The sequence below is a fragment of the Typopeltis vanoorti genome, chromosome 11, assembly GCF_054136105.1.
Source record: "Typopeltis vanoorti isolate ZY-2024b chromosome 11, IOZ_Tvanoo_1.0, whole genome shotgun sequence".
In the NCBI taxonomy this organism is placed as follows: domain Eukaryota; kingdom Metazoa; phylum Arthropoda; class Arachnida; order Uropygi; family Thelyphonidae; genus Typopeltis; species Typopeltis vanoorti.
The window spans coordinates 118,858,486-118,880,130 of record NC_143559.1 but is presented as its reverse complement, the minus strand read 5'-3'; the positions used below and the strand labels follow the sequence as shown (position 1 = coordinate 118,880,130).

General features: G+C 35.2%; 1 protein-coding gene across 2 annotated transcripts in view; it reads right to left on the bottom strand.

Annotated features, from left to right (window-relative positions):
- LOC150101994 (leupaxin-like) overlaps window positions 1-21,645 on the bottom strand; it is a 173,847-nt gene that overhangs the window by 58,171 nt on the left and 94,031 nt on the right. For both annotated transcript variants that reach the window (XM_090400309.1, XM_090400308.1), the window contains exons 3-6: window positions 14,899-15,046; window positions 10,415-10,544; window positions 3,124-3,262; window positions 61-258 (exon numbers count right to left, since the gene is read on the bottom strand). In XM_090400309.1, coding sequence (XP_090256435.1) covers window positions 61-258; window positions 3,124-3,262; window positions 10,415-10,544; window positions 14,899-15,046 — 615 coding nt within the window. The remainder of the gene's footprint in view (window positions 1-60; window positions 259-3,123; window positions 3,263-10,414; window positions 10,545-14,898; window positions 15,047-21,645) is intronic.

Sequence of the window (21,645 nt, the reverse complement as noted above, 5' to 3'; positions counted from 1 at the left end):
TTCAAATCTATATGTAAACTGATTCCTAAATGACTATTACTAATAAGTAATAACACTTACCTGACCAACAATGGGCTTATTACAGGCATTACAATGGCCCTTGGCTGTTGTGGTAACACCTTGCTTGCTCATGTCAGATTGAAGGGTCCCTAGCATAGAATCCAACTGGTCAGTATGGCTAGTGCTGCCTGTTGAAGGCTTCTTTGGTTTCTGTGGCTTAGCGTATGCTGGTTCACTGGGATTGGGTGGCTGAGTCACCTACATCAAACAAACAAGATACCCCGTATCACAAAAACTGTTAGTAAAAGTGGCAGATTATCACTTCACTAAGCACAGAACAGTCTCACTCTTCCAGTAAAGATCAAAGTTGTACTGTTCCAACTCACTTTGTGAGAAGGAAGGAAGGACCCTGCACTGAATTCTGGGAGAAATTGATTTCCTGTCAAAAACACATTTTTTTCTGGGCAATTTGGTTCCAAGTAGACTGAAAAAGGCAAGATGAGTGACAGAAAACAGAAAGAAGGTTAGCAGGAATGCTACCACCACCACCACCCTGCTCTAAAATAAGGGAGACTAAAGATGATGCTCCTCAAGTGCTATTTTTGTCCCAGTGTGGGTGGTGGGTGTGGCTTCTCCATCACTATCCTCTCTGTGCCAAGTTACCATAGCAACAGCTAAAGTGAGGTTCAAGTAGGATGTGACAGTTTTTAAAACCATGACACTTCAACATATAGAGGTACATAGAAGGTCTCTTGAAGACTGAAACTTTACCCACGAAAATAACATTCTCCCACCCTCCTGGTAGGAGAAACTGCTCCAAATATGTTCAAACACATCTGAAGACCTGATCCATTTTATATAAGGAGGTAGTGATGAAATTTGATGAAACAAAAAATTTGATTCCTCAAAGTAATATCTTCAGAGTACTTAAATACTGATCTACAGAGATTAAATATGATTTGAATTCATGTGTCCACACTTGCATGTGCACAAACATATGTAATGGCTCTGGCATAACTATAGGATAACATGCCAATTAATATATATATATATATGTGGGTGTGTGTAAGCATTACCCATTTTCATAAGGTTTTATAAACACTTAATATATTGTATCATTACAACATACTGTGTGAAGATTCTCAAAAAGGTATAGCACAAAGGAAAAGCAATGTCTGATATTATTTCAAACTTTAACTTTCAACTGACATAATTAAAAAAAAATTTTTCCCATGAATTGGCATTATGTCCCCTTCCCTGTTTTCTTCCTTTAAATTACTCTTGGATAAATTCTAGATAGGTTTTTGCCATAATCACAGTGTGTATTCTTTTATATGTCATGCTCATTCAGTATAATGTTGGCACTAATTGAACTCAGAACAGATTTTCAACTGATTTGTCTTCTTAATGAAAAATGACTACCACCCAAAATTAGATGTACATTTAACTTTCTTTGAAAAACAATCACAACTATATAAGTATGGCTTATTGACAAGAATTTTGCAAAATAAAAAATAAAAAAATTAATTTGCAATGTTTAATGGAATCTCTTGCCAAAGAGATAACTGTACACATGAGGAACACATACATATACATACCTATTATATGTAAATTATTTATCAATACAATTGTCTCTAAGTTGTGTTTACTTCTGCACTTTAAACTAAACTAAAGTAAGATTTTAGCATTATAATTTTCATCTTAGAAAGAAATGAATTATTAAAACTAAACTCAAAACTGTGAATAAAGAGCAGTAAAATCATGTTAATGCATGTAGAATTTGATTTTTAAGAGGCAAGATGCACTAATTTATACTAGGACACCCAATGGGGAAAAAAAAATAAAAGTATTAAAAATACTGATAAACTGCAAAAAAAAAAAAAAAAAAGTCAAAATAGTGGATGATAAGAGTAAGTTGCTTAAGATAAGGAAAGACAGTTACTTAGCATATAATCATAGGCATGTGTGTGTATATATATATGAATAAGAATAATCAGAAATTTAATTAATTAATTAATTAAAGATATTAATTAATAAGGATTTAAATTAGTCAGCATATCTTCTGCACAGAATACATAATAAACAAAAAGAATAGCATAGAAAAGACCCATAATACAAAGGATTAGCAATGTCATAAAGAAGAGCACACAAGTAAACATAGCATTAGCAAACAGTAACTACTGTATTTGAAAATCAAATTTCTTTCCATTTTGAATCCAGTGATAGCTGCAACTTAGTAAAAAATGCATAATTTGTTTATTAAAGTAACTTATTAAAATATTTAAAGGGCAGTTAATTTAGACAAATAATAGGTGGTGAGAAATGAAACTGAAGTGTTCAGATTGGCTGTTATAATGCAAGTACTTATAAGGCTTTCACCAAGTTAAAATACTGAAAGTAGTTCAGTAGCAACTAAGATTCTCTTAACTAGTTCCTTCTATATTTGAGAAATGAGCCCTATTTTTGCAAATGCTTAGGAATAGCTATTCTAGAAACTCCAAGAAACCACCTACTTCTTGATTATTCTGGCTCTTATCCAAATGGCATTAAGCTTTTTTTAAACTCAATGGGCAAAAAATGAAAAGCACACCTGTGATTAGCCACTACTAAAAATAAACAACCTGTCTTTTTAATAATGTGTTTAAAAAATTATCTTTTAAATATATCAACAGAGTCACTAAATAAACAACTGGTATCATTTGTATTATAAGTCTCAAGAGAAGTATAAAAACAGCAGAAAACACTGCAAGTCATTTACCTCTTAAAAACTAAAACAAAAGGAACTGCATAACTAATGTTATGGGACCCTCAAAAAATGAGAACTTCATTTTATGAAATTATCTTGACAGGTATAACTGCATTTCTACTTTACATTGGTGTGCTATTTTTGATCATTATTTCAATTAATAGATAATCCAGTTTACCTCACAATAAAACAAATCTTAACAAAAATACAAGTCAATCTGGTCACCTCAGTTCCCTCTTTCAAATCTACTGCTTGCTTAAACAATCTCTTTTCAATTTTATTTTATTAGCTATTCTTTTTATAATTCACTCTAATAAATAAAATGTTTTAAGTAAATTTCATATTAATATTGAAATAAGAGCAACAAAGTGCATTACCTTGAAATCAGATAAAGATGCCATAAGGTCATCCAGTTCTTTAGTTGCTGATGATGCAGTAGAAGCAGGCTGTACAACAGCAGCCTCAGCAGTTGGAGTCAGCTCCTTTTGTTGTGGCTGCTTTATTTTTGAAGGAGGTCTATATGTAAAAAAATGTAAAACAAAAGTTAGAACATATTCCAAAGTCATTTTCTTACTAAATTTTAAATCACTCAATTTCTAGGAAAATTTCAGGACTGAATTTTTTTTTCTATTTTGAAACAAGTCCAATAATCGACAACCACTTAAGGAATTGGTGAAATGGTTCTATAATAAACTGCAGAGGTATGGCTGGAACAAATGTACTTCTGATTTCCTTGTAAAGACCTGAATTTGGATTTGGTCTAGAACATAAGTACTTTTCAACAGAAGGTGAATGAAATGATCTTATGTGCAGGTAAAAGACAAACCACTCACAGATCTACAGATAGAGGATTAACTTATTGGAGGTCAGAAGAAGCTTGAATAAAAGTTCCATGTTTGTTCTTTCGGAGAGAATTTCTGGATTATGTAAAAAATGAATAAATAAATCAGTAAAAATAGAAACAAACAAATATATATATATATATGCATATGTGCATACATCCTGATTGGAAAGAAGTCAACAAACACCCCCATGGGTAAGGTGCATCATACCATGTAATGAGTTATGTGTTTGTAGCTGTATAAATTGGAGGAACATGATGCTCCCAAGTCAGTGCAACTGTATCCAGATGAAATGGCTGCAAGAAGAGAACTAGAGTTTGAAAGAAGCATTGTGATAGGATGAAATGTTGCAGGCCTAACTGTTTGCAACATTTCATGTTGACCTGGGCCATCCCAGGTCAACAATCAGTGATACTATAGTGAAATGGAAGTGCAGGAAGTCAATTACAAGTGCTACTCACAGTGGATGACCCACCACACTCACCGAATGTAAACATAGGGTGCTATGAAGGATAATATGCCGTCATTTGTCTGCTGACATGTTGAATGCAGAGTTCCAGGCATTGACTGGAACACAAATCTGCAAAAAAACATTCAGACATGAGTTTCTATGATAGAACTGCAATATGCAATCTCCACAATATCCGAACCAACATGCAGTGTCATCGTCAGTGGTTCAAAGAGCACCACAAAGAGTACAGTGGCATGTGGAAGCTTGGAAAACTCTGTTATGGAGCAACAAATGGAGTGGATGTCTGGTGAACTTTTCGTACCACTGTATGCAGTGGCGGCTTGTGGCTTGAAATTGTGGGGGTGCTGCAACTTTTGAAATATACATATGTGTTTGGATAAAATATCAAACTTATGGTAAAAATTAAAAAAAATAAATAAACAAGAAGAATAAAATATATTCTTCTTGTTTTGTTTCATGAAAAAATATTGTTTATTATCGATAAAATTATACAGTTTAGTATAATTCAAAATTACTTAAAAATAAAATCCATTTCTTTAATTGTAACTAAAGGAATAGAATTACAATTTTTGGACATTACAATCAAATTCTTTAATTGTAATGTCTAAATATTTAAAGAGACAGAGTAAACACGATAAGCACGACGAACACTCTACTACTGGCGCAAACTGCATATAAACAGTGGAACTGCACGACGGACAGTACTGCATTACGCTAATAGTTCACATCTCACTATGACGTGCATATGCTTGCGAACGTGGCAATATGACAGTGTGGTAAACACAGTATGGCTAGCATCCTTCGCCCTCCTAAGTGCTACAAGACGGATTTTTATTATTTTTTATACAAAATAAGAGAATTGTATAGGACTGTTGCTGATAAAATTAAATATTACAAGCAAATATAAATAAATTAATAAATATATTTATATATCAAGAAAAATTGGGTGTGCTGCAGTTCCACAGTGCCTATGCACAAGCTGCCCCTGACTGTGTAACCCTAATTATAAAATTTGGAGGTGGTGGTGGTGTAATGGCATGGTCCTGTTTTTCCTGGTTTGGCCTCGGACCTCTGTTTGCAGTGCCGTGAACATTGAATTCTGGGAGGTATCTGAACATTCTAAACAATGCAATGCTTCCCTATTTTGTAGCATTTCTACAGAACTGACCATTGTCTATTTTAGCAAGACAATGCACTGTCATAACGCTGCTGCTGTAACTGAGTGGTTTGTGGACATGAACATTACCACACTCGATGCCTCCACAAAGCCATTATTTCAACCCAATAAAAGTCATCTGGCCTAACTAATATAAATGTAAGCTGATAGTGATTTTTTTAATAAAAGAAAAGTCAGATAAGCCATTTGATTATAGTTTTCATTAAAAAGACCTAACAACTCTTCCAAAATCTAATCCATTTCTGCTAAAATATTCATGAAATTTAATTCATAAAAGTTATTCATGAAATTCAGAATAACTGTTCATTTAATAACAGTTTTTCTCTGAAAGACTTGAGTTTTAGTTCATTCTATGGTTTTATGTGAACTTTTTCTTTCCCTTGAAAAAAACTGGTCAAAGAACACATGCAACAGGCATAACAGACTACACCGACAGGATTACTCATCTTATTGTAGTAGACATTAAGATTATAAAGAAACCAAGTTATTTAGCTGTAATAGGATATCAAGTTTACCATGTTGACAAACATGGTAAACAATATTGTAGACAAACAATGTTAAACAGGAGCTGCATGTGAAAAAGAGGCTATGGAAGAGATATAAAGAGACAGATGAAGAGCATGAAGAATATAAGACACAGGCCAGGAGAGTGACTAGTATGGTAAGGAAGGCAAAACTGGAATATGAGAAGAGATTGGCCCTAAGATCCAAAGAAAATCCTAGGGAAATTTTTAGCTATGCGGCCAGTAGGAGGAGATATGATTGTGGAAGAATGACATTGTGGGATAAAAATGGGAATAGAGTGACTGATGCAGAGGACATAGTGGAATTGTTCAATGAACACTTTATTGGTGTATTTCATCCTGGAGGAGTAAATTTTAATACTAGAGGAATAGGGCAGGTTCGAGGTTTAGAGGAGCAGGAGGAGAACATGTTCCAAATACTGAGTACTCTGGATGTCAGTAAAGCTGTGGGACTGGATGGTATTTCACCATGAGTTTTGAGAGAATGTGCTAAGGAACTGAAAGCACCTTTGACCTGGCTTTTCAATGGAAGTCTGGCTACGGGAAAGGTGCACAGGGAATGGAAAGAAGGTAAGATAGCGCTATTGCATAAGGGCAGTAGCAGACTGCAAGTGTCTAATTATAGGCCAGTTTGTATGTCATCAGTAGTTGTTAAGATCTTGGAGAAAGTAGTTAGGGGCCATATACAAACTGGGCAGATGAGTGTAATGTTATCTGTGAGAGTCAACATGGATTTGTGAGGGGCACTATTGTTATATAATATGCTAGCCTTTTATAATAAAGTTACAAGAGCAGTAGATGAGGGAAAGACATATACTGCCATTTTCTTGGATTTAGCGAAGGCATTTGACAGGATGCCGCATGATAAGCTGATATTTAAGTTGCAACACATGGGTCTGGATGTCAGGTTGGTCAACTGGATTCAGGATTGGCTGTCCGATAGGTATCAGAAAATTGTGTATGGTGGGGCAGTTTCAAGGAGGCAGAGGGTTACAAGTGGGGTCCCACAGGGCTCAGTACTAGGGCCTATATTGTTTAACCTTTATATCAATGACACTGTCAGTGGATTGCAGGGGGATGTTCAGTTGTTTGCGGATGATGTGAAGCTGGGAAGGGTTATTAGTAATAGTGCAGATGTGGTAGTCATGCAAGAGGATTTGAATAAGCTAGACATATGGGAAAATGAATGGGGGTGTCAGTTTAATGCAGCAAAATGTAAGGTCTTGAGGTTTGGGACATATCGATGGGACGCTGCATACTCTATTGGAGGAGATATACTGGAGGAAGTAGGGGAGACAAGAGATCTGGGGTTGATGGTTGTTAGAAACCTGAAATTCAAGGGACATATTGCAAAGGTGGTGAAGGTAACACAGAGGATTGCTGCAGTAATGAGGACATTGACCTGCAGAGATAAAAGAGTTATCATTCCATTGTATAAGACCCTGATCAGACCACACTTAGACTACTGTTCTCAGATTTGGTCCCCAGGATTTGAAGGGGATAAATTAACTGTGGAAAGGGTACAAAGGCAGATAACAAAGACAGTTTTGGGACTGTACAATGTTAGTTATGAGGATCGGCTGAGGGAATGTGGACTGCAGAGTTTGGTGGATAGAAGAAGGAGAGATGATGTGATTGAGACTTTTAAACTGTTGAGAGGTGGTTACAGGGTTTACACTGGGGAGTTCTTTTGCTTGGTTGAAAAGTGGGAAGGAGTGATGACAAGGGGGCCATCCCTGGAAGTTACGAAAGGAAACTGTGAGAGGGTGAGGGTGAGGAGTGGTTTCTTTGCATGGAGGGTGGTTGAACCGTGGAATGCATTGCCTGATAGAGTGGTGAGAGCGAGAACGGTCAATGAGTTTAAGAAGTGGTATGATAGACTGTGTTTCCTAGGTAGGACCTCCCATGATGAGTCTTTTGACTCCTTGGAGGCCTAAATAATAATAATAATAATAATGATTAGGGAAGATGAGATATCAAATAATATAAAATGTTAAAAGCAATTTATACTGCTAGTGAAAGTCAAAGGATGTTAATATCATTAACTAGTTTAATGCAAAACTTATCCCAGTTTTCTTAGAATTCAAGGTGCTTTATAATTTAGATGTAATTTTAAATGGAAACATTCATGATTATAAAATATTCAAACTATACAGAGAGAAAGGAAAACAAAACCATTTGTAAAATATCATTTACAAAAAAAAAAAAAAAAAAGTATGGCACTATTCAATAACTAAACAATACATACCTGTTTGTCAGTTGCTTTATTTAGTATATAATTTAAAAGTGATTTCCTCTGAGCTATGAGGGTTGTTCGAAAAGTCTGGTAAAAAAAATAAGTTAAATACATTTTTTTGAAGAAAATCACCTTTATTTCTCAACAAAGTCTCCACTGAGGTCTACACATTTGGTCCAGTGAGTTTCCAATTTTTTCATCCCATCTAAAAAGTAGGATTTGTCAAATTGTGCAAAATAATAATTGACAGCCTTAATGACATCTTTGTTCGAAGAAAATTTTTTTCCACCGAGCCAAATTTTTAATGGGAACAAGAAGTCACACAGGGAATACGTGGATGTCCAGAGAATACGGTGGATGTGGAACCAATTCAAATCTCAATTGTGTGGGATCTTGATGAAAGAGCACTTTTTGTGCACCAATCTTGGCCATTTTTTTCTTTAGTTCTTCTTTTAAAAGGTCCAACAATGATGCATAATAGACTCCTGTTATTGTCTTACCCTTTTCCAAATAGTCTATCATGATAATTCCTTGGGAATCCCAAAAAACAGTGGCCATCACCTTCCCAGCCGACAAAACGGTATATGCTTTTTCGGTGCTCTTACACAGGGCATTGTCCACTTTTTTGACTGATGATTGGACTGAAGTGTGTAGTGGTGGATCTAAGTTTTGTCTATAGTCACGAATAGATGCAAAAAATCCTGCGAATTGCAATTAAACATTGCCAAACACTACATTGAAATGTCTTTTGCATGCATGTTTGATCGACAGTCAACAATCGCGTGCACACAGCGCTTTCATGTGCAATTTTTGTGCAGGATATTATACACCCATTCAGTTGAGATGCCTACGATCTCAGCAATCTTAAGCACTTTCACTCGGCGGTCTTCCATAATGATACCATGGATTTTGTCAATCATTTTCTTCGTAGTGACCTTAGTCGGGTGTCTGGAACACGCTTCATCTTCGATGGACTTACGACCATGTTTAAACTCATTTATCCAAAAATAAATAGTCTTTAATGCTGGTGCAGAGTCCTCATGAACTGCATCTAACTCGGCTTTGATATGTGCAGCTGTCCACTTCTTCAAATAAAAGTGTTTTATCACTGCACCAAACTCGTTTTTCTCCATTTTTATGAAAAATGCAAACATGGTTGTTTTAAATGTTTGCCAAATGAGAACTACATGTTGCACGTGGCTAAAATTTTGCCAGGGGTCATGAAAAAGATGACACGTGCCAACACTGGTATGAGTGAACGAATTGTGTTATCATCTATTGGAAATTTACCAAACTTTTCAAACAACCCTTGTGTTACCACATATACATAGAGGGCATTTGTGAATGAACATCTGAGCAAAATGCAACATTATTTTAAATACCAAAAATGGCAATTAATATTCATTAAAGCAATTCTTCAAAATTTTCATTTCTAAATGTGACTAAAAGTGTAACTAAAGACATACACACTTATGTTAAAATTCCAATTATTTTAAAAATTAATGGAAGTTAAAATAGTGATGTTATTAAAACTCTACATAAATAATAACAGTACATTAACAAAAATGTACATATAATAAAAAATAATCATAATGATATCTGCTTTTTTTTAAATTTAATTATGAAGGAAAAAAAACAATATAAGAATAGAAAATACTGATATGATCATGTATGATATATGTGATACTGAACTGGAGTATATATGATATTTTACTTGCAAATATCTCAGTTCACCCCTCCCCCCTTTACCTTTGATAATGTCCAGATTAGACACTAATCTTTAAAGTACCTGTGGCATAACTATAAATAATAAATTACACGATAACCACAGTAATTTACTTTAATGAAACAAAGGTACAAATATTTCATACTGAAATTAACAGTACATCATCAGTGCAGAACAAACAGTTCAAAGGAAGGAATTACAAAGTATATAACAGTCGGTGGATTACCATTTAAAATTGCTGCCGCGTGCTAGAAATTAATATTAATAAATATTATTAAATAATTCTTAAAAACTATTTCTTTGATGGTTACATAAGATAAGAATCTCCCAAACTTTTGGGAGAGAGAGGCAATCATTTTGATTCAAATTTTGCCAATGTAAAAGGGCTTCGCAACTTTCTTTGAAAAGGTGTTTGTATTTAAACTTGCATCTATGGAGAAGATGAGCTTTATTCCACTGGATATTGTGTTTAGTGTCACAACCAAAAAAACATATATATATATTTTTGGTTTTTAGAGTAAGGTTCCTGGATAATTTAATCCTTGGCCCACCAGTACTAATGTATTAAAAGTCTTTGACCTTTCACAGGCAGGATTTTCACAAAAAACATTAAAAAAAAAAAACATAGTTATATGAAATAATAATGCACTTAAATGCTAGTGAATATGATAATTTATTTATATTCATTTACCTGGTGCCAATTGGTGCTATATGTGGAGTGCCTGGTTGGCCTCCATTGTGGAGGCCATTAATAGTCCCAGTGAAATGTGTAGGATTAGTTTCTTTATTGCCAAGTGGTTCCTGATTTGCAGAGAGCCTTCCTAAATGATAAATTGTATTGCATACACAAAAATTGAAGAATAAACAAGAAATAAATTTCCTCATATTAAATAAAATATAAAATAGAAATGCCAATACAAACAGCAACCAGGAAACAAATATGATCAAGATGTTGATGATCGGTAACAACTTATTTTCTTGTTTTCAGTAATTACCTACATACTGAGAGACTGTTGTAATGGGTTCTATTACAACAACCCATCACATTACAGATTTTCCACAACATGTTTCAAAGATATGGAAAAAAAAAAAGTTATGCTAGCACTTAAATGCACTTATCACTGCACATTTCATGCAGCTCTTATATAATAACACCAAAAATATCTTTATTAAGATAAGTTTTATATCATTATATCAATAATTACCAAAAGTGAGAAGGGACTTGTTCATCACTATACTATTGCAATAACAGCATTGCTGGATATTCCTTGTGTTCCTGATCTATGTAGCATCATTTACACCTACTGTAATCTCCCATGCATGTCTGCCAAGTGGTCTTATGCACAGGTAAATTTCTGATCTGACATATCAGAATCATTTCTGACTCATGGCAAAGGTGGCGAGACCTCAACAAAGGTCGAAACCAGTCTGGGTAGTGACCCCTTCCCATAATGCATAGCATCATACATGTCCACAAGGAGATGTGTGTTTTGCATTATGGAGAATACCAAGGAAAGTGATCAGAATCTACTCCACCTTTGCCATGAGTTGCCCCTGCCCTGAAAGGTTGCTTATGCTTGGATCCGCCGATCCAAGCATAAGCAACATTTATTGAACAAGCAATAATTGAGAACTTGCTGATGGTATATTATCCATCATCATCATAATCAAATTCTTGACACAGGAAAACCTCTACTTATGAACTTTCAAGAACTCAGCAAAAGTAGTAAGTACTGTCAGTTTTTTACATATTATTTTAAATAGTGAAAGTTATAGGTAAGAATTAGAATATTTCATGTGATTTGATATTTTATAAAAGGAGGTATTTAAAAAAAGGATTTTGTTTTGTAGCTCTGGATAAAAATTTACCATATTATTTTAAACGTATCAAAGTGGAAGATGCAGATGTGCATAAAATGTAAAAGTTGCCGTAGAAGCATTATGCTGTGAAAATATGAAACTGTATATGCTAATAATTAAAAGAAACACATGTATTAACCACAGTGAAAATTATTTAATTGTAAATATTTCATCCTAAGTATCTTAGGACATCATCAGTACAGTAGTTTAAAACAATAATAGGAATAACATACAGTTAGGGCACATGATTACGATAGAATCTCATTAAACGTGTGTAACGTGTTAAAAAAAAAAATTAATTATTTAACACAATTTTGTATGACAATTTCCCATACTTTAGGAATAGTAAGAACGTAGTTGCAGTTTAAGTTTGTTTTGTGTAGTAGGGCTTCAGAACTTTCTTTGTATAAACGTTCACGTTTATATAAAGATCTATGTAAAAGTTTAGACTTTTCCTAATGGATCCTATGGTTTGGATTTTCAATTCCGTGTTGAGAGAGGCCAGATTTCTGTGGTTTAAAAAACCACAGAAAAAGGTCTCAGAACATCAAGACCACATTCGTCTTTTTAAACCACAGAAATCTGGCCTCTCTCAATATGGAATTGAAAATTCAAACCATAGGATCCATTGGGAAAAGTCTAAACTTTTACATAGATCTTTATATAAACATGAACGTTTATACAAAGAAAGTTCTGAAGCCCTACTACACAGACCAAACTTAAACCGCAACGACGTTTTTACTATTCCTAAAGTATGGGAAATTGTCATACAAAATTGTGTTAAATAATTAATTTTTTTTTTTTTGTAACATATTATGCACGTTTAATGAGATTCTATTGTAATCATGCGCCCTAACTGTATGTTATTCCTATTATTGTTTTAAACTACTGTACTGATGATGTCCTAAGATACTTAGGATGAAATATTTACAATTAAATAATTTTCACTGTGGTTAATACGTGTGTTTCTTTTAATTATGATAGCACCACAGGTTTTGTTATTTAAAAAAAAAAAAAAAAATGTATATGCTAATGTAATTTTAAAATTTATCCTTAACAGACTAACAAACAAAAACACTTTTAAGCAATGAACTTAAAAATGCACTAATAGTTTGCATAAAGGAAAAACAAACATTTCCTTCTGATGTTCTACAATATTTTTATGAATACAAGAAATTGAATGATGAAGATTGTAGAATTTTTAATAAAATCAGCAAATATATAATAATGAATATTATTATTATGGGTATCTCCATGGAGTCAGTAGACTCACTGCGGGAGACCCAAACTAGCAAAACAATATCTGTCATATCTCTTCTTGAATTCATTTATAGACGAAGAGCTCACAACTAAGTCAGGCAATGTATTCCACTCATTCACCACCCTCCAAGCAAAAAAACTTGTTCTCACCCCTTGTTAACCACACTCTTCTTTAATTTCCAGGGATGACCTCTTGTTCTTTCATCACTATCACACAGCTGAAACATTTCCCCTGCATCAATCCTATAAAAACCTTTCAGTAATTTAAATGTTTCTATCATATCCCCTTCTTCTCCACCTATCAACCAACCTCTGCAATCCACAAGCTCTCAATCTATCAATGTAGGGAGCATTTTGTACATCACTCACCAACTTAGTCACTCTTCTCTGAACCCTCTCCACAGCCTCTTCATCTCTAAGGAATCCAGGTGACCAGATCTGAGCACAGTAATCCAAATGTAGAAGTATCAACGCTTTATAAAGGGGAATAATAACCTCTTTATCTCTGGATGTCAGTGTGTTCCTCAACAACCAAATAATCCTATGTGCAATCTTGGACACCTTAGCAATGTGTCCTCCCCCTGAACTTCATCTCCCTATTTACCAATACCCCTAAGTCCCTAGCCTCATCAATCTCTTGGAGTACTGTTCCATCAATGTAGTACACAGCTGGTAATATTTTAATCCCAAAATGCATGACTTTACACTTTTCCACATTGAACTGACATCCATTACCTTTTGCCCATTCTACCAGCTTATTTAAATCATCCTGCAAACTGTGAAGTCAGCTGACTTCACAATGAAGATAATTGTGAAGTCAGCTGAATGTATTTATAATAAAAAAGGAAACAGAAAGTTCAACTGAAGCAAGTGAAATTAGCAATTCCAAGTCCAATGATGCTACAATTTCAGATTCAGTTCTTTCGACATCAGTTGCATTAACAGTGAATAAAAAAAACTTCAATTAGTGACATTAAAAAACCGAAGTAACCTATGAAGACCTGATTGTTGTTAAAAAGGAAATGGCATATTTTTAGAAGAAAAAAATAAGAGGAAAATATTTAAAAATGGCTTTTGATTTCCTAATGATTGTCCAACCAAGTGTCAAATCTAAGGGAGCATTTTCACTGCTGGATTAATTTGTGCAAAAATTATATAACATTTAGAGGATAAGCTTTGATAAGTTTGTTTCTATGTGCTCATTTTATTACAAAAAAAATAAAAAAGACGTTAAATAAAAAAATGCAAGGAATATCCAGAAACTTAGTTCCAATCCAGTTGTGAAATGCAGTCAGTGACAAAAATTTTTGAATGGCAAACATGTTTACCTAGCTGAAATTTAATGGCAAGTTGGTGAATATATGGAAAAAATGCCATGAGTGAGGGAATGATGAGCAGATGGTATAGGATGTCCAGTGAAGGACAGATGTGCACAATGAAGACTGAATTGAACACACCCATCATTAATCACTGCTGATCTGCCTGATCAGATAAATGAGGTGATTGGAGAAAATAGTGAATCTTCTGTTTCTGAGTTGAGTACACATTTCCCATTCTTTACTACAAAAGTCATCACAGAACACTTATAGCATTGCTAGATACTATAAATTTTCTGTGATGGGTTCACTGATGATTACAAAACAAAATGCATGGTGACAGCAGATCAAGCAGCAATCAATGTAATAGCAGCATAGTGGATTTCCAAAGACAAAAAAATTCAAGCAGAAGCTATCCTCAAGGAAGATAATGTGTACTGCGATTTGGGTGATGTGATGTTTTGCTCATTCACACTGAGCCTCAAGGAATAACAATAAGTGTTGGAAGTTTTTTCGTTTGGTTATACTATAAATTAAAGATGCCAAGAAATTATATTTTTTGGTTTAATCCAAAATGGTAGAAACCAAAGCTTCTTTCTTTCATGGATTAGGCATTTATACTTGTGGCTTTTACTGCACACAATACTATTTTTCTTAATATTCTCTGCACATATAACTTCTGATTTTAGCAAAAATTATATTTCAATATTTTTTAAATGTGATAAAAACACTTTCTTACCATCATAATAGCGAGCGGAATTTAAATCCTCAAGAAGGCTGTCTAATTCTGATAAATTGCTGCTAATATCATTAGCAGGAGGACTGCAGGGTTTAGATAATGTGGTATTCATCTCACGAAGAACTTGCTGATTCTGATAAATAGGCTGCTGCAAAAATAATAATTCATTTTCTGTAATGGTATTTTCTATATACTAGATCTGTATATTAGCTAATATAGTATGAAGAAAGCACACACATATCTAGAGATAATAATTACTATCTAAATTTATTTAGCTAACAAATTACTACACCAATATTTTGCCTTGGTCACAACCTGAGCATTCAGAAATGCTCACACATTTCTGGATGCTAATAATGTCAAATTTCTTCCTAATATCTCAAATTTTTAATATGATGCTGCCATTAATGTCATTCTGTTCCCTTCCCTAATTTTTCTCAGAACTCCTGGATGCTGTAATTGCTAGTTTTAGATCTAACTCAACTCTCATTCATAAGTTAAAAGTGGCTTGAATACTCTTGTATGCTGTAATTTAGTGTTATAGCTAATCATTTTTGCTACAAATTACATTTTCATTATTTTATTATTATTATTATTCGTGACACCTCCAAGGAGTCCGAAGACTCATCACGGGGAAGAGACCTACTGCAACTGTGTCCACCACTACACCGAATCTCTACTACCAATCATCTCCATCTACCGCCCACCACCACCACCACAACTGGTATTTTTTGTCTGTAAATTGCATGTGTTCTGAAGGGCTGATTTGTCTGTATGCAGGATGAAAAACCTGAGTTTCCGGGAGGAAAAAACCCTGCTACCTCCGTATGAGATCGGCTAACTCACCTTCGATTGAAAAAGTCCACATAAAGAATCCTCCCATCACGATGAGAATCGAACTTAGGCGTATTCCAATCGAAGGGCTTTAATCTTTACCTAACCTAACTTTAACCTTTTTTTAAAAAGGTTAAAGTCGGATTATGGAGAGCAACATGATAGTAAAGATTTGTCTCCCTTCTCAGGAATAAGTTATGGATTAATATGTAAGCTATGTAGAAAAGTTGAAGGAATAGGAAAACACGAAAATGACACAAAACAGAATCAACTCTGTTAACTAATAAAGTTAACTAATACCTGCCTTATATCATCTCAACTTCTTTTACACTGAGCTGGCATGCATTCCAATACACAGAAGAAGCTTATTTTCAGCCTATTCCAAAAAATCAAACTACTGATGCCATCACCTTCACCTCAGTTTTCTCCAAAATAATAAAGAAAGCCAAAAACAGTGAATTTTACCACTACCTAGAAGCTCACCAGTACAGATTCTGCCACTCCAGATCTCTATGCCTCTCAGCCTATATCACCCACCAATGGATAGGTGCATGGATTTGCTCTTGGCATTTCCAGAGTATTTGATCATGTCTAGCATCATGGTCTACTAAATTAAAAGGGTAAATAAGGTAGGTGTGAAATGGATGAATGAACAGGTGAGGCATGCAATCTGGAAGAAGATTATGGGTGAAGCACAGAATGAGTGGTAATAATCAACTGCATGAGCAATACAAAGCAGAGGTGGGTGATGAAGGTAACTTGCTTGGTAGGTGTAGCAAAAGCTCAATATAAGTAGCAGTTAGCTAATGAGGCACAAAAATGGGATTGAGTAAACTTGATGTTAATTAAGCTGTAGGTCTTCATGCTACTGTATATCACCACATGTTTTGAGGGAATGTTCCAGGGAATCAACAGTAGCTTTGATGTATCATTTTAAGATGACTCTTACACTGGGAAAAGTTCCAAAGGAGCAGAGAGAGGGCAAAATTATTTCTCTTCATTAAGACAGTGATAGTATTAAGGCTTCAAATTACAAGCCAATTTGTTTGTCTGGAGTTGTGGTTAAAGTGTTAGAGATGTTAGTGAGGACTAAGATTCAGAACTGAAGTTAAGAACAGCAGCATTCTCTATGAAAGACAACATGAACATGCTAAAGGAACACTGTGTTTTAGCAGTCTACTTACTTATTATAACCAGGTGACAAATGCACTGGACAAGGGGGGGGAATGCATATGCAGTGGTATATTTAGATTTTGCAAAGGCCTTTCATAGATGGCCACATGACAAGCTCGTAATTAAAATGAAATGGATACAGATGAATAGTAGATGAGTGTGCTAGATTTGAGATTGGCTGTCTGATATGGATCAGCAAGTTGTGTATGGGCAGCAATATTCTAGAAAAAAATTACTAGTGGTGTGAACCAAAGGTCTTGTCATTCTATGCCTTAAATGCATTCGAAATTTTGGAACTATCGCTGTTTAACTTATATGTTAATGGTAATTGGTAAGGTTTGAATAGTGATTGTGGCTGCTTACATATGATGCAGAGCTGAGAAGAACTACCGCAGATGTTCTGGCTTTGCAAGAGGACTTGAATAGACTGGATGAATAGGCAACTGGATAGGATTACCAGTTCAATGTTGCAAAGTGTAAGGTCTTAAAATTTGGGAAGCAAACATGGAATATAGCATATACAATGTAGTGGTATCTTAGAAAAGGTGGAGGAGATGAGGGATCTGAAGTTGATGGTGGATAAGGACCTAAAATTCCAGAAAACATTGCTAAAATTGTGAGGACAATCCAATTGATTATGGCAATGATGTGGAGGACATTGACATGTAAAAGTCATCATCATCATCATCAAATTCCTGACATATACCCTCAAGGGGTGTACAGGATATGATAGTACTTCATGAAAAATTTGCCTCATTACTAACTTCCTATCTACAATTTTCCTCCAAATCAGTATGTTACTTGTCAAGACTCCAACATCATCATCAGATCTTATATTTCTATCGTCTAAGGCACTTTGTACCATATCAATCCACGTATATCTTGGTCTTCCTCTGGGTCATTTTCCTGCCAACCTGGCAGAGAACACTTAGTTTGCTAATATTTCCTTGCCCATTCTGTTCAAGTGACCATACCACCTGAGATTAGCTCTGTTAATGCATTCCTGGTTGCTGACAATGTTAAGTTCTTTCCTCATATCCTCGTTTTTAATATGATATTGCCATTGATGCCATCTGTTCACACCTCTAATCTTTCTCAGGACTCTCATATCTATGGTCTCTAGTCTTTGGTCAAGTGTTTTACTTCAGACCCAGCTGTCAGATCCATAAGTTAAAACTGGTTTGAACACTGTCTTGTATACAGCTAATTTAGTGTTCCGACTAATTTCTCTCTTATTCCATATGAATTTATTCAATTGAATTCCTACCATACCGCTTTGTTGATTCTGTTGTCTATTTCCATATTTAATTTACCATCTTCACTAAAAATCGTGCCGAAATAGCTGAAATGTTTTACTTGTTCCACAGGTTCCCCATTCAAAACACAGTTGACATTTTCAATGATTCTACCTATTTTCATTGTCTTTGTCTTTTTATTGCTGACCTTCTTGCCATATCTATTACAAGTTATTCAATTTAGTCAGGAAATCTTGCAAACTTGTAGCGGTTTTATTTAGAAGTATAACATCTTCTGCATAAAGCAAAGAGCTGACATTACCATCTCCAATTCTGATATCATGTTTAATACCACTTTCCTTCATAATGTGATCCATATAGATAATGAATAACAGATGGGATAATGTACATCCTTGTCTCACACCAGATTTAACATTAAACCATCTTCCTGTACTTCCTTCAATTCTAACTGCTGACTTGCAACTCAAATAAAGACTAAGTATTGCTTGATATAATGCCCCATTGACACCATATAACTGCAGTGTATTGAATAGCATCTCTCTTGGCACCTTGTCGTATGCCTTTTCCAGATCGATAAAACTTAAATACATATCTCTGTTATATTCCCATACTTTCTCAACTGTTTGTCGTAAAGTGAAGATCTGATCTTCTAAGCCTCTATTTGGCTGAATCCAGCTTGTTCTTCACTAAGCTTTTCTTCCACAATTCTTCTCAACTGTTTCTCAAGTATACTGGCAAAAATCTTGCCCGGAACAATAGGGAAAAAGTAGGGAAATACTTCTGTAATTCTCACATTCAGTTTTATTTCCCTTTTTATAAATGGGTACTATTAGAGCTCTACTCCAATCATCAGGAATTCGTCCCTCTGTCCAGGCCTTCTGAACTATGCAGTGCAGCCACTGTAAGACTTTAATACCACCATACTTCAGCATTTCTGGTTGAATATTATCTACTCCTGCTGCCTTTCCACATTTCAAGCCTTTGATGACTTTTTCTACTTCAAGTATGGATATGTATTCCTGACTGTATGCATGTTGAGTGTTTTTTACCACTGTGCTGTCACTGCTTATTTCATTTAGTAATTTTTCGAAGTAATTACTCCATACTTCAAGGATATCTTTTTCTCCTGTTTTCATGTCACATTTATCATCTCTGACTCCTTTTACAGTAGGGAAATACTTCTGTAAAAGGAGTTACTCTTTTCTCCATTTCTAAGCTTCCTCAACAACTTTCAGAATATCTTACCACCTTCTTGATATTTATTTTCTATGTTCTTGCCAAAGTCCCCCCTATGACTTTTGTTAAGCTAGTTTTACATAGTGTTTAGCTTTCTTCCATTTGTCTCTGTATTCTCTAAGAGCATAAACTGACTTATTTGCCAGGAAGTTTTGATATGCTTCCTTCTTTTCCTTCACTGCCTCTTTAACTTCCTGTGTCCACGATGGAGTTCTGATTTTTCTATCCTTGCAGACAACCTCACCACATGCCTCTCTGGCTGAATCAATTCAGGGTTTTCTTCAAGGCTTGCCACTGAATCTCCAAGGTTTGGTTCTTGCTCTCAAACTCTTTCATTTTTTCTTCAATAATCTTTGTGTATTTTAGTCTACAGTTCACATCTGAGAGCTGCTCAACTTTTATTCGCTTTAAAACTTTCTGACATGTCATTCTTTTCAATATGAAATTCAATTTTATCCTGTTCAAGACTAAATAGTGACCACTTCCAATTTCATATCCTCTGTACACTCTGGTGTCCTGCACCAGGGAGAAAACATCACTATCAACAATAACATAGTCAATGAGACTTTTCTTATTCCTTGCCTCTTCTCTCCGTGTTAATTTGTGTACATTTTTATGTTGGAACATGGTGTTAGTAATAACTAATCCATGTCCTGAGCAGAAATCTAACAGGTATTTGCCATTATTATTAGCTTTGCTCTTTTCTCCAAATTTTCCCAAAACATTTTTGTATGTCTGACAATTACTTCCTACTCTGCTATTTAGATCCCCAACAAAGACCATCTTTTCCTTTTTCATTGTATCAGTAGCTTTCTCTAGAGCCTCAAAAAATTCCTCCACTTCTACCTTAGTAGAGCCTTCTGTGGGACTATAGGCACAAATTAGTCTCACTGTTCAGTTCCCCAATCTGATATTTGCCCACATCACTCTACTTGAAATTGCCTGACATTCAAGAAGATATGCCTCGTATTTTGTGTTGAATACTATGGCTACTCCTTCTTTTCCTTGATTGTCATTGCCTGAATATAACATTCTGTATTTATTGCTCAGAAAGATCTCACCAGTTTTTGTCTTTTTTGTTTCGGTCACCCCTATTATGTCGATCTGGTACTCATCCAATTCCTCAGCTAGCTCCATTTCTTTGCCATTGATAGTACCGATCTTTAACTTTGGTGATGTTGAGTTGGGTTGTGGTTTCAGATTTGTTCCAGTAGCTGACTTTCTGCTGTTCGCCCTGGTTCCCTAGCGAAAACAGTGGGGGCCTTGTTTAACCAGGCGACATGAAATCCCCTAGCTGGCATGAAATTTTGTCATGTTGTACCATCATTTTTGTATATTGCTTTAAGCCAATAAGAATACAATTTAGTCGGCTAAATCCCAAATTGCCAGCCCATCCTCGTTCGTTCAGTATCCAGGTAGATTCCCAACATGGTGCACCATGAAAAGGTGAGGATTGGACATTAGGTTAGAAGTCCTGGTCGGTTCTCCGCATTCCTTTAAAGGCTATGTGGAGGTCTCCTCTCAGTTATACTGCTTTGACCCTTAAGCATCCCGACATTTAGAAGTAGAAGTAGATATTATGATTCCATTGTATATGGCTTTGATCAGACTACATACGGATTACTGTGCACAGATTTGTTCACCTGGTTTCAGAGATCACTGACAATGGTTTCTGGGTTTTGGAATGTTTGAGTATGCAAAAAATGCAATTTGCAGAGTCTGGAAGATGCAAGGAGAGTGGAGAGGGATATGAGTGAGACATAAGTTGGTAAGGAGTTATTACCAGAAAAATGTAGATGAAGTTTTTCAGAGAATGGGAGAAGACAGAAGGAGAACAACAGGCCATCTCTGGAAGCTGTATAAAGTATGAACCAGGGGGTGAAAAGTAGGTTTTTGCATGGAGAGTGGTGAGTGATTGGAATGCACTGACTAAGAGTGTGGCCAGTGTAGAGATAGCGAATGCATTTAAGACATAGAATTATGATGAGCTATGCATGACAGTGGGACCTCCCACAAATTCTTTTGACTCCATGAAATTCTGATAATAATAATAATAAATTGCCATCCTTGGGTCTACCTAATTAGGTAGCCAACTTTCTTAACAGATAATCATCGTATGTCATGGTGAATAGCTTTCTCTCTTTGAGCTTCTCTGGTAATACAGGAGTGCCTCAGGCTTCTGTTCTATCACCTATACCTTCTTTCTCCTATACATAAATTACTTTCTCTCATTGAGCAATAATCCTAT